The sequence below is a fragment of the Prosopis cineraria genome, unplaced genomic scaffold (assembly GCF_029017545.1).
Source record: "Prosopis cineraria cultivar Desert tree isolate PC_DT_omini unplaced genomic scaffold, ASM2901754v1 PC12, whole genome shotgun sequence".
Lineage (NCBI taxonomy): Eukaryota > Viridiplantae > Streptophyta > Magnoliopsida > Fabales > Fabaceae > Prosopis > Prosopis cineraria.
Window position 1 is genome coordinate 32225254 of NW_026555343.1, and position 13274 is coordinate 32238527.

At 35.6% G+C, this 13274-nt stretch overlaps 1 protein-coding gene and 1 pseudogene across 1 annotated transcript; one reads left to right on the forward strand and one right to left on the reverse strand.

The window, feature by feature from the left end:
- The first annotated feature begins 1181 nt into the window (after positions 1-1181).
- LOC129287586 (probable methyltransferase PMT15) lies at positions 1182-6023 on the forward strand (annotated as a pseudogene).
- A 77-nt stretch (positions 6024-6100) lies between these two features.
- Positions 6101-12768, reverse strand: LOC129287587 (plant UBX domain-containing protein 8-like). The gene is made up of 12 exons (XM_054923792.1): positions 12592-12768; positions 12157-12218; positions 11500-12001; positions 11332-11415; positions 11139-11252; positions 10383-10505; positions 10071-10280; positions 9832-9948; positions 8685-8825; positions 8210-8266; positions 6711-6832; positions 6101-6380 (listed from the first exon to the last, which is right to left on the reverse strand). The coding sequence occupies exons 1-11, from the start codon at positions 12673-12675 to the stop codon at positions 6725-6727; spliced, it is 1602 nt and encodes a 533-aa protein (XP_054779767.1). The 5' UTR covers positions 12676-12768; the 3' UTR covers positions 6101-6380; positions 6711-6724.
- Positions 12769-13274: the final 506 nt, after the last annotated feature.

Sequence of the window (13274 nt, forward strand, 5' to 3'; positions counted from 1 at the left end):
GATAAATTAGTAATAATAAATTATTGTTTAAGATTAAGGTGAAAATTTGTTTTTAAAGTTAAAGGATAAATTTATGCCTTATTTAAACACAAATAATTTTTATTTTATTCAAAAAATTTTAAAATAAATAATCACATTTTAAAAAATTTAAAAATAATCTAAAAATAATTTTTTTAATGTTCATACAAATGGGCGTTATAATAAAGATTTTAAAATCTCAAAATTATTTTTAAAGATTTTTTTCACTAAAAAAGTTGAAACAATGGAGCCCTTAAAATTAAGCTATAACATTTAATTTTTCTTAAAATGAAATAACAATTTTGTTATTTAAACATGGAAATGGGATTACGACTTTTTTTTTAAATTTGGTTATATTTTTCATTAACTATTAATAGAAGCGATCCTGTGAAAATAAATAAATAAATAAATAAAAATATTTTTTAGGGTACAAATTAACTTTTAAATTATATATTCATAAATGTTTGAAATTTTAAACTCATTTTTGAAATAATATTCCTCTTCAATTGTTTTTTTTTAAAGTGCAATCTCACCCTTTAAAAAAAATTTAACTCTAACCAATATTTGAATAGAAAAGAAACTCAAATATTATAAAAAAGGATAAAAAAATTTTAGCAAAGGATTCAAAAAAAATTTTATTAGTCTTTTTTTAAACTTTTATGATATTTTTTATCATTTTCTGATCAATGGTAAAAATTAATTTTTATTAACTGTAGAAGCTATTTATACTTTTTCCAAATGTTGAAGAAAAATATTATATATAAAAAATAAGTTTAAAATCTTAAAGTTCTCATGCCTGTATTATAAGAACTAATTCCTTTTTTACATGTTTTTTAAGGAAAATGGCTGTGGCTGCTATTACTGTCAATTTCCACTTTGATGAAGCACAGATACTTGAAAGTTGAGAAGACAGTGATGTTTACGGAAGATTCATATTAGATAAAGAGAAAATTAAAAAGGGAGGGAAAAAAAGGAAAATGGCTGACTGATAACTAATAATACTACGTGCTTACCATTTGCATCATATTTTTCTTCACACACACAGAAATATCCCTTTCTTCTTCCGAAACAAGCAAAACAAGAAGCCCAAGAACTCATTTATATACCCTTTTGGCTTTTCGCTTCCAAACACTTTCTTCTTCTTCCTCTTCCTCCCTCCTCTGTATTAAACCAGACAAGAATGGCCAATTACCCAACTATTCCTCTGTACAATCCTAGTGTCATGAAGAATCTTCACTATTTCATCATCACCACCGTCTTCTGCAGTGTCTTTTACCTTCTTAGCCTCTGGCAGCACTCCCCCCACGTCGGCGTCCGGTCAGCCACCGTCGTCACAGCCCACTCACGCGTCCCCGTTCCCTTCCGTGTCGAGCGCAATTCGACCACCTCAATCTCGCCGGCGCCTCTAAATGGCAATCTCGACTTCTCGTCCCGTCATTACCTCCCTGACCCACATTCCACGGCGGCGCGTAGCTTTCATTTCCCTCCTTGCCATGCTTCCTTCTCAGAGTATACTCCTTGTCAGGACGTTGAGAGGTCCCTGAAATTCGACCGTGACAGGCTAATCTACCGGGAAAGGCATTGCCCGGAGAAGGAAGAGGTGTTGAAGTGCCGTATTCCGGCGCCGTTCGGGTACCGTATTCCTTTCCGGTGGCCTGCGTGTCGGGACTTGGCCTGGTACGCCAACGTGCCACACAAGGAGCTGACGATTGAGAAGGCGAAACAGAACTGGATCCGGTTCGAAAAGGACCGGTTCAGGTTCCCGGGTGGTGGGACCATGTTTCCACGTGGCGCCGGAGCGTATATCGACGACATCGGAAAGCTGATCAACCTGAAAGATGGGTCTATCAGAACCGCCATAGACACCGGTTGTGGGGTACGGTATTCTTCTCCTTTCTCGATTCTTAACCAGCGACTACGTGGATTGGATTCTTTAATCGGATTCGTAATTTCATGCATTTCTTTTTCATTTTCTTTTTGGACCGCCCGGTTTTGCTTGTTGAACCGGATGGTTCACCTCTCCCTGTTCTGGGTTAGTTTAACAACTTCCACAGCTGGAATGGACAATTCCACCACTTGCTTTTGTTATTTTTTGTTTGATTCTGAAAATACATTAATTTCTTGATTCATTCTCCTTTCAAATATATATATATATATATTAATTTCCTCTCTGATGTCAAAAAAGTATATATTAATTTCTCTTTCATTTTTTTTTTGGGGAATGATTAAGAAGGCGAATGGTATTCTGGGCTGGAACAGATTTCAGATAATCTTGAAAATAAATTACATTTTAAGGTTCCAAATTAAAAAGAAAAACACCTATATTAATAATTTTTAAGTTTGCAATCATCCTAAAAATATTAAAAATGAAAATTTTCGTAATCCTTGAACTACGGCTTTTGTAATAGTTTTGGTCTGAAAAAATTTTAAAATTTCAAATTATTTAGCGTAAATAACTTTTAATTTGAAGTTGTAGATTATATATATTATTTTGCTTTGATGCTTGGAGGGCAGGATCATTTATGAGACTACACAATTTAAGGTAAATCAAGGAAGTGCTTTAAAAGAAAGTTAATTCTAGATTATACCATGCTTACTATAAAAAGAGTGGAAACAAATAAACATGGCAAATCCCATAAATTATTGTATATTTAATGTATTTTCCAATCTTATACGACGTGACTTACACGCACATTTGTGTTTTGAAAACAAAACAAAAATGGAATTATACTAGCTACGAGTGTGAATTGTGATTGAGTTGGCTGTTTTATCCAAAAACTGTGTCCAAATATCCTTTAAATTAAATAATCACAAAGGAATATTATATTTTTCATTAGATACTATGCTTGATCGATCTAGTGACATAATTGGTAGATTAAAGTTTCAACTTTGACATCTAATTAAGTAATTAAAGTAGACCTGATGGTAATATAATATTATATTATATTTTTAGCCGGCATATTTTATTATATTATAGATATAGATATAGATGATGTGCTTTACTTTTTTAATGACATTTGTTGATGAATTAAAAGGCATAGATACATTAACACCCATTAGCATATAGTTCCACATGGAAGTAGCACTGTCTCCTGTTGCATATCACTTTTCAAATGTTAATAATGCGATAAAAGATATTTTTGAGTCAGTTATCCATCAATTGACCTTATATATCTTCTTAGACCATCTTTAAATGCACATTTTATATGGAGTTAATATTTTTTAAAAAAAGAATCTGAAACATCAAGACCTAAAAAAGAACCGAGTTTAAAAGAGAGAGACGTCTCCACACATCACAAACTATAGCATATTAAATTGTGATCTACAATAGTACATGACACTGAAATGGTATAAATGTGCATGACAATTTTATAATCTCCTTCAACATATTTTTTTTCTATTTTCTTTTTAAATATATACGATATTTTTATTCGCTAAATGAAAAATGAAGCCACTCTCATGTCACATTCCCATCAACATCATAGAAACTTCACTATTAGGCAGTGTTTTTTTTTTTTTTTGGGGGGGGGGTTGGTTTTTTTTCCCTCGCATGCCACATAGGACGTCATTTCATTTATGTCCATGACTCTAAATTTCTATATGACAAGTGTTTTACTGGCTAATTTTCAGGTGGCAAGTTGGGGAGCTTACCTTCTATCTCGAGACATTTTAACAGTGTCATTTGCACCAAAAGACACGCATGAAGCCCAGGTTCAATTTGCTCTTGAACGTGGAGTCCCTGCTTTGATTGGAGTTCTTGCCTCAGTGAGACTTCCTTACCCTTCAAGAGCCTTTGACATGGCTCACTGTTCACGTTGCCTCATTCCCTGGGGCCACTATGGTACCCTCCATTTCCTTTTATATATATATATATATATATAGCATCGTATAGATACAGTTTTGACCACACTAAACTTTCATCATTGAAGAACTTTGTTGTTGTGAATTGCTTATGGTTTCATAGATGGGATTTACTTAACTGAAGTCGATCGAGTACTGCGTCCCGGTGGCTATTGGATTCTGTCGGGGCCGCCGATCAACTGGGAAAAGCACTGGAAAGGGTGGGAGAGGACTCCTGATAGTCTTAAAGAAGAACAGGATGGGATTGAGGAGGTTGCAAGGAGCCTGTGCTGGAAAAAATTGGTACAGAAGGATGATCTCGCAATATGGCAGAAACCCAAAAACCATGTACATTGCAAGAATACCAAAAAGGTCATCCAGAATCGACCATTCTGTGAGGCACAGGATCCAGACACAACATGGTAATTTCACACTTTCTAGGTTTACTATTAAACAAATGCCTGATTGTCAGAAGAAATGTGATGGCCTATATTAATACCATTGGGCTCAAACTCTGACTTAGTGTGGCTGCTCTTATTGTCAGTTTCCACAATGAAGAAGTAAAGATACTAGAGAAGATAGTGATATTCATGGAAGATTCATATTAGATAAGGAGAATCTAAAAGCAATAAAAAAAAGCATGTGATTCTTGCCGCGAGAGAGGGTTTAGCATGGCCAGTGATACCAAAACCAGTAGGATAATGAAGACAGCAGTCAGTATCAACTCACCATAAGTTTCTTATGCATATTCTGCCTTGTCAGATACTCCATTCCATTAGGTTCCTCAATATCCAGAACAAAGCGTTTAAGATTCTTATTGGGGGCCTACAAATGAATATCTGTATCTGTTCTTTTTCTTTTCTTTTTTGTTAATCTTTCTGAAGGTCTGATAGTTACTACCAATTTATTGCAGGAACACTAAAATGGAGACTTGCTTGACCCCACTACCTGAGGTAACTGACATCCAGGAGGTTAGCGGTGGGAAATTGGCCAAATGGCCTGAAAGGCTCACTTCAGTCCCTCCAAGAATTACAAGAGGAAGTTTGAATGGAATCACCGCAGAGATCTTCAGAGAAAATACAGAGTTATGGAAAAAGAGAGCGGCACACTACAAGGCCATGGATTATCAGCTAGCAGAGCGTGGGAGGCACAGAAACCTGCTTGATATGAATTCTTACTTGGGAGGTTTTGCAGCTGCTTTAGCTGATGATCCTGTGTGGGTCATGAACATTGTCCCTGTGGAGGCTGAGATCAACACCCTAGGAGTTATCTACGAACGTGGATTGATTGGTACCTATCAAAACTGGTAAGCCTCGTTTCTGGAGAAAAAAATTGCAGGTGGACTCTATTTACGGAAAATAATTAGACGCGGCAAATTATGAACACATAAGAACATGTCAGAAAGTTAGGAACATATTAGTGTGTTTATGTTATCATCATTGATTAATTTATTCTACATATAAAAGCTAAGTGGGAAATCAAGGCATGCAACATTGGGTGAAAACTGAAAAGGGGATTCCTGTTTGCCTATCTAACAAGTAGTTGCATCTTTCTTGAATCATATATAGAACTTAACATAGGCAAGGGCTTTCTACCAAATTGCAGCTTTATGGCGGAAAAGAGTCTACATTTTTTTTAATAAAAAAACGGTTTTAAATAAATAGGCACACAATCAAGGTTTGTCCTCTATCAAATTTCCTTAGCATGGAAGTACAACTCACCAATAACAACGTTTCTCTGCACTCAGGTGTGAAGCCATGTCCACCTACCCAAGAACTTATGACTTCATACATGGTGATTCAGTTTTCAGCCTCTACCAGAACAGGTAAATGTCAAAGTAAACTCAGCTCACCCATTTCAAAGTGAAAATAGAAATCCAGATTGTGAAACCTTATGGGTATTCTAATTACATCTAACAATGTGCCGCAGATGCAATATGGAGGATATTCTTCTAGAAATGGACAGGATTTTGAGGCCAAGAGGCAGTGTCATTCTGCGTGACGATGTGGATGTGTTGATAAAGGTGAAGAACATTGCAGATGCAATGCAGTGGGAAACCAGAATTGCAAACCACGAAGAGGGTCCACACCCAGAGAGAAGATACTGTTAGCAGTCAAGCAGTATTGGACTGCACCACCTGAACAAAGCAAGAAGCTAGTTTGATCCATCTCTTCACCCAGATTTTTTCTAATTTTCTTAGGAAATTCCATTCTTTTCCAAACCCAATTCTGTGGGTGCAAAGTGAACATGCATACAAAACAATTAAGTCATAAATTCAAGCTGCTGAAATTACAATCATCACCACTTCGTCCAGAAATTATACCAACCTCCCTTGTGTTGATTTTTTATCAGGCAAATAACTCTCGTTTTCTTTTCAATACACAAGAAACTCTTTACAGCCTTTCATATAGTTGGAGAATAAAAGGCAAGAGTGTGCTTGATTTGATCGACTAGAAGAACACTTGATTCGCGTAGTACGTAGTCCCAGTCTCACTTGGATCGCTTCGAACAACATGGTTCACCTGACAGTTCCAGAATGTAAAACTATGACGTTTTAATTCTATTGATTGTCCTCTTTTCTTTCGAATTTCAAAAGAACAATAAGGGGAAAGAAATAGTTTTAAACCAAAATGCATGATTTGATGTATTAACTAGAAAAATAATAGGTTCGTCAAAAACATATTTTATACTCAAAAGTAAAAGAAATGCTTCTTAAAATTTGTTAATACCCAAATTGGCATTCGAATTAGGGCAGGGGAAGACTATCTCTGGATTAAAAATATGCACAACCCTTCTGTTAGGTTAATACCATCTTTCCGATAACTATTATCTACACAGACGCGAATACTTACAGGAACACATTTATCTAAAGTAATTCCAGAAACAATGCTTCATGCCTGCTGGTCAGGCCTACTTCACTCAAGGTAAATGAGCTATCATCCATACTGAAAGCTTGTCGGGGGTATGACTTCACCTATTCACCAAGTATACAAGAAATGATTATTTGGTTATTTTTACATCTCAAACACAAACGCATCCAATGATATGAATAAAAATAATTTCCTTCACAAATTCAATACCCATTCAAACCAATTATATCACATATAGAAGCTCAAAAACATTGATTTTAAATGCCATTTCTGCACCTTTTCTGTCAGCTTTCCAACAAATAATTACAACTGTCACTGGAATGATTCTATGATATGTTTATTAGAAAGGTTTAGACTTGGGTGAATTTCTTTATGCATTTACTATTAGAAGCTTTTAGAAACTTTTTTTACTTTCGGCCAAAATTTAGAAACCTAATCATATAATGCAAAGACCAAAAAAAAAAAACCCACTTGTACAGAAAATGAGATTTATCTCAAACCACTCGAATTAAGTCCAATCAAGTATTAAGCCAATAATAACCTTCAGGTATGCTACCCTAAACCCTAGTTTTTAAAATGTTGAAATATGAGACTGATAGAGCGCATGATTTTATGAAAACCTCTAAGAGGAAATCAAGGAAGGCAATGAGCTTGGAGATAACATTATTGCTGGTTCAGATGTTCACCCTCTGGATCCTGGTTATAAGGGAAAGTAATTGATGGCCTAGTGATGTATTAAAGTCCTAGTGATGTTTTAGAGTCTTCTAGGGGTAAGGGCTGTGTTAGAGTCACTTTTTGGGTCTTTAAATCTTCCTCGTTGCCTAGGGAGAGGCGTGTGGAGTATTTTGAATATTGAGAGTGGTGAGGAGAGTTGTGGCCTCTCAAAAGTCCAGTGCATTGGGGTGGAGGAAGTCATCTTTCTTCATCATTTTACCTTCTGCTCAGTGTGTGTTTGTGAGTGATTTATATTTTGTGTTGTTGTTTGGTGGAGTGAATTCGGCGCTGTTTCATCTACTTTCAGTTCCTTATTTTGCTTGTAATCCAACTGCTATTATTTTCAGTCCCATTTGTAGTGTATTTTTCTGGTTGTGCCTTTTTAAAGCTTATTAGAGTAGAGGGTTCCATCAGAGACCTTGTGTTTGTGTTGAGAAAAATGACTCTTCTATTTATGACATCTTTTCAAGACAGGAATAGTTTTTGCCTAATGTCAAATGTGGATGATAATGACCTCCACAAAAAATTGAGGACGCAAGCATTCCCGGTGTACACACACACACACACACACACACACACACAGAGACATCTCTTTCTCTGTGTGTAAGGCAGAAGTGAATCATTCAGACACTTTATGTGAAATGCCACGAGAAATATTTCACAGCTAAAAAACTTCTATAGTTACCCAGTTGCAGGAAACCATGCCATATTAAACTTCAAAGGAGGTTCAATCCAGAAAATCAGACGAGAAAGAAAGGAACACTTACAATTCTATAGGTGCCAGGCTTCAGTTCCCCACCGATTTCTATGAAATCAAAAATAAGCTACATGGTTGCACAACCACAGTTTGTTAGCCATGCATGCCAAATACACAGCAATGTACAATAAATGCATTAATCTACAAAAGTCTTCCTCTGACATGCTCATCACACCTTACCTCATATGATCGTTATCAGAAAATCCACAAGGTAAGTAGAGAGAACCCAAACTTGAACTTTTTCCCCAAATGGGTCAACTTTGAAATAAATGAGCAATTATTTTCCTCCAAATTAAGAAGGAAAATAAATGGTTCCATTTATGCATTTGTGACAAAGTGAGAATGTCAAATAGGACAAGCTATCAATAGGAGTTATAATTTTATATATGAACCTATTTCAATAGTTGATCTCATTCATCATTAAAGATGATTTGGATTATAATGAACATCAACTCTACAGCTTTGAAATTCTAATGCAAGTTTACCTTAAGCTTGTCAGTCTTGAGAAATCGATGTCCACGCCGGCTACCATCTGGCATTCGGATGACAATAGTAATTGCATTCTTATCATCTATGGGGGGTTCCTCAGGAAGAAAAGTTTCTTTCTTAAGGAACATTTTCTCCTCCTGTAACCATAAAAGGGGTACATGACTTGAAAATTTAATAGTTTCATATATTTCAATATTATAATTTATAAAGAACAAAACCACCTGAGGTGATATTCACCAAAAGAATAAAAATTTTGAGACCATAATAAAGCAATAATACTGCAGAACAAGACATAACTCTTTCCTACAAGGCAATATAAGTAACGACAAATGGAAGACTACAGAAGGAACAATTAATGTAAAAATTCTATCCAGTCAGACCAATCCCGTTAAAATGATGTCAAGGAAGCCCCTTCCTTTAACATCATTTACCATGATCAACAAAGAAGACAATCATGCAGTTTTCCACCAAGAGAACTGCATAGATAGAATAGGGTTTCATCTTTCAAACAAAATTACATTTAAACAAAGTTATGATTTGAACCACATATTCATCTTCAGAATATTTTCACTTCTTTAAATAATAGTTTGCAATCAACATGTCACAAAACATCTCCCAATTTATTTCGATAAAACTACATATTCATTTAGAATTATTGTTTGATACACTGAAAGTCAAACACTCAAACTACTCAAGGCCTCAGTCCATATCCCTATACCCATAGCCACATCACCTTCTGGTCAAGGTGGCGATTAATAGCATGATTCAATATCTGATATGAGGGCGAAGTCAGGTGTATAATGCACAGACACTTGTAGACAAGCTATCATTGACTTGAATAAGTATAGTTACATGAAAGTGTGAGCCATCAAATTTCATAAATCCACACTTCTAGACAAGCTATCATTGTCAGTTGCCATTAGTTATGCTCATATTATTGAATTCTGATGCTGCATTAATATTCTAACAAGCATTACTGATGGGGAAAAAAAATACCACAAATGAACACTGGAAAGTTAGGCAGCTGAGAATATCTATAGCCTTGAGCAACATTACATACTAATCCAAAAGGAATGAATGTTTTATAGTTCAGCTAACCCAAGGAAACAATTTAACAAGCCAGAAACTTGACGAATTTAGTACCTTCCTTTCAAGCTTCTTGCATGACTCTTGTTCCTTTAAGCATTGGGTTTCAACTTTTCTTAGAGCATTCAATTCCTTTTGTTTGTCAGCCAGCAGTGATGCTTGATACTCAGCATCCTGCATAAAAATTTGAAACACCATGCTATACTGTCACAAACACGTACACACTAACACAAAAATAGCCACCACAGGTGAAAACTGTTGTTCTTTAGCCAACACAGAGATGAAGAATTCAAAACCTGTTGTTCTCTAAGCAACCGAGTTGCTGTTAAAGACTGTGGTGTTGGAGATAGTGGAAACTTCACTTTAGGATCCACAATTCTTGCCGGACAATGTCGAAGATCAGGGAAAGATGAAACATTCTGTGAAGTGCGATCAGACGTGTCACCAAAAATTGTTGTCTCAAGCAAAAATGCTTCATTAAGCTCTTCAGATGACATATTTCCCCACTACATTGCCAAAAGGAACCAACAATGTATCAGCATAACATCATTGTTTTGAGATGTAAATTTTCAAGAGTAAATCAAATTATCTTGGGTTTCTATAGCTACCTCTTGAGAAATAAATACATCTTCATTGCCTTGAAGATGACTACCAGCACTGCTGCTCAATGGAGCACCCATTATTGACTGTGCTGCATTTTGGGTTCCACCTCTGTTGGATGAGGTTCCTGGCTTTACTTGGAAAATATTCATTTGTTAGAAGAAACATCTGTATGCCTTGTTTATTGCACAGGTCCTTAGAAAAACAGTTTCATTCCTATACCTTCTAAAGTGCTCAAACCAAATACAAACAATAAGAACAAATAAGCTGACTGAAAAATAAGTTTCAAGATGGCAACTTCAAATTGAATATCACAATTCTGTAAACTCTGCCCAGGTCATCCAAATAAGTTATAATTTAGATTTGCAAGATTAAGTTCACACAATTGAGACAAATGCTATAAATTGAAATAATTTTAGCAGTATTTGCCTAGCTTTTTAATGAGCATTCATTTTGCATCAGAACAGGAAGAACTGGAAATAGAATGCAGGAAGAGCCAGAATGAATAAAGTTGAGGGTTTCATAGAAAAAACATAAATTTTTGTGGAGGCCAGACTTTCAGAAAAGGAGGGGAAAGGTAAAATGTAAAGGTTTTTTTCCCCCTTATTCAATCTCAAACTTGTGGGTGGGGACTATGGCCTTCCAAAGTCTTAATATAGGTCTTCACCTGCTATTGCCAAAGTATGCAAGCATTTCATCTTAAGCGCACAAGTTTCTTGTGTGAGTATATTTGAAAAAAATCATTAGGCTAACAAAGTATGCACCTGCCATCCACTACTGCTGGCATTCTCTCTCATGGTTGACAGATCATGAACTCCTATTCTTTCATTTTCCAGTTTCGCTAGATGTTCATACATTGCGTTCTCTTGCTCTGCCATCTGAGTTCATTGGTGATTAAATAAAGGACCAAGAAGATGGAGAAAGCACATAATAAGAATACCAATACGATTTCAAAACCTTCAAGGACAATGATACTGCACGAGCTAAATCTTCATCTTCTTGGTCAAAATTACTTTGGAGAAGCCTACTATCTATTGAATCCTGAAAGTATATTAATAGAGAAAGCAGGGGGAGACTTTAGACAGCATAAAGAAAGAGAAATCTAAGCTTTAAGATATGATATACATTAAGAGTGCCAGATTGCCTCCTTGAAGCACTCTCTCTGCTCTCCAACTTTGAAGCCTCTATTGCGGCTTGAATCATTTCCTCCTCTGTAGCATTATTTGGTATATGTGAGGAGTTTGGCTGAGTTAAGTTCCAATTGCTTTGAAAATCATTTGCCCCATAAAACCCTTGACCATGAGATGAGGAATTTCCAGTCACATCTATACTTGAAGAGCTCAATCCTGAATAATGGGACAGCTCATATGTACTATTGATCCCCACAGGAGCTTCCCTCACTTCTCCTGGGTGTGAAGTGCATGGTGCACGACTGTTATGTGGAGTACAACTAGTCTTGTTATACAAGTCCCTTAGTTCTCTCCTATAATTTGAGTCAAGCAGTAGTGAAGGTCGAAACCTCCTCACAGCAGAGAGTAAAGGCAAAAGTCCACGTGATCCAGCATAGTTTTGATTATTTACATCCATGTGATTATACTGCGGATCAGCAGCAAGATTTTGCCCCACACTGAACAATATAGTTGCAACAAATTTGTAAATAAAAGAAAAGGTGAAGAAAACTCAGAACTTCTTAGTTCTTATGGTATACGAAGCACCATCATTTAGGTTCTAGCCAAAATATTGAAAGGAAATGGGAAAAAGATTATGAATTATTTGCCATACATGTGTCTATTCCCTTCAATAAAATGGGCATTGACAGCTTCATTCAGATTGCCTCCATACTCCTGCTTACCAATCAAAATATGTTTAAAAGTGTAAGGGTTTGGGCTTAGACTGAAAAGTATTTGGCATGAAAACCCAAATGATAGCGTTAAAGCATGAAATTAATTATAAGGAAAAGAATCACAGTGGTGATGGACAATGCACAAAGAAGACTAATAGTAGTTACAGAAAAAGAATATTTCATCATCCATGGGTTACATTTCTAGAATATCTGCTTGGCTAAAAAAATGAAACATACAAAGAAGCCACAATGCGAAAATAAACTAATGAAAAGTACATTTCTCAAAACAAAAACGGATTTAATAATAATTTCTTGTTTTTGGAACCCATATAAGAGGATCTGTATAATTTAGCATATTAGGCGGAGAAACTCGCCTCCAACTTCCGAATAGCGACGAACTCGGAGGATCCGGTGATTCTCATGAAGGTTTCGATGGCTTCCTGCGTAGGAGTCGCCATTGCGGCCGCAGATCTTGGCAAGGAGAGATTTAGACAGCAGGGTGCTGCAGAGTATCAGAGAAGTCGATTGGTTTCCACTGTATGTATGCTAAAGTGTTTAGTCTGGGAGTGCGCGCCACCATTATTCGTTGTAATTTCTTGTAAGTTGGGTTTGACACGTGGCACCGGTGCCTGGACGTCACACACATGCATGAGGATAAAAAGATGAAAAAATTAGGACTGTGCAAAAGTCTTTTAATTTTTCTGATTCAGTTTAACTTGAGATGATTTCAGTTTTACTCATTTCATATAAATACTAATCTTTCAGGATTAAAAAGATTGAAAAGACTAGACTATTTTTTTGGATTGGACTGGACAAGAGACTAGGCATCTTAATCATTTGATCCAGTCCAATTCTATTATTTTTTTATTATGATTATAATTAATTTATTTTTTATAAATGTTTGAAGTGTAATTGATGTTAAGAGATGATTGTATGAAGATTTATTGAGTTTATTTCCAAATTGTTGTTGTAATGTAGTGTTGTTAAATTTTATTTAGTGTTGTTTTTTTAAAGTTATAAATTTAAATCATTTGAATTATAACAGAAATATTTTTTT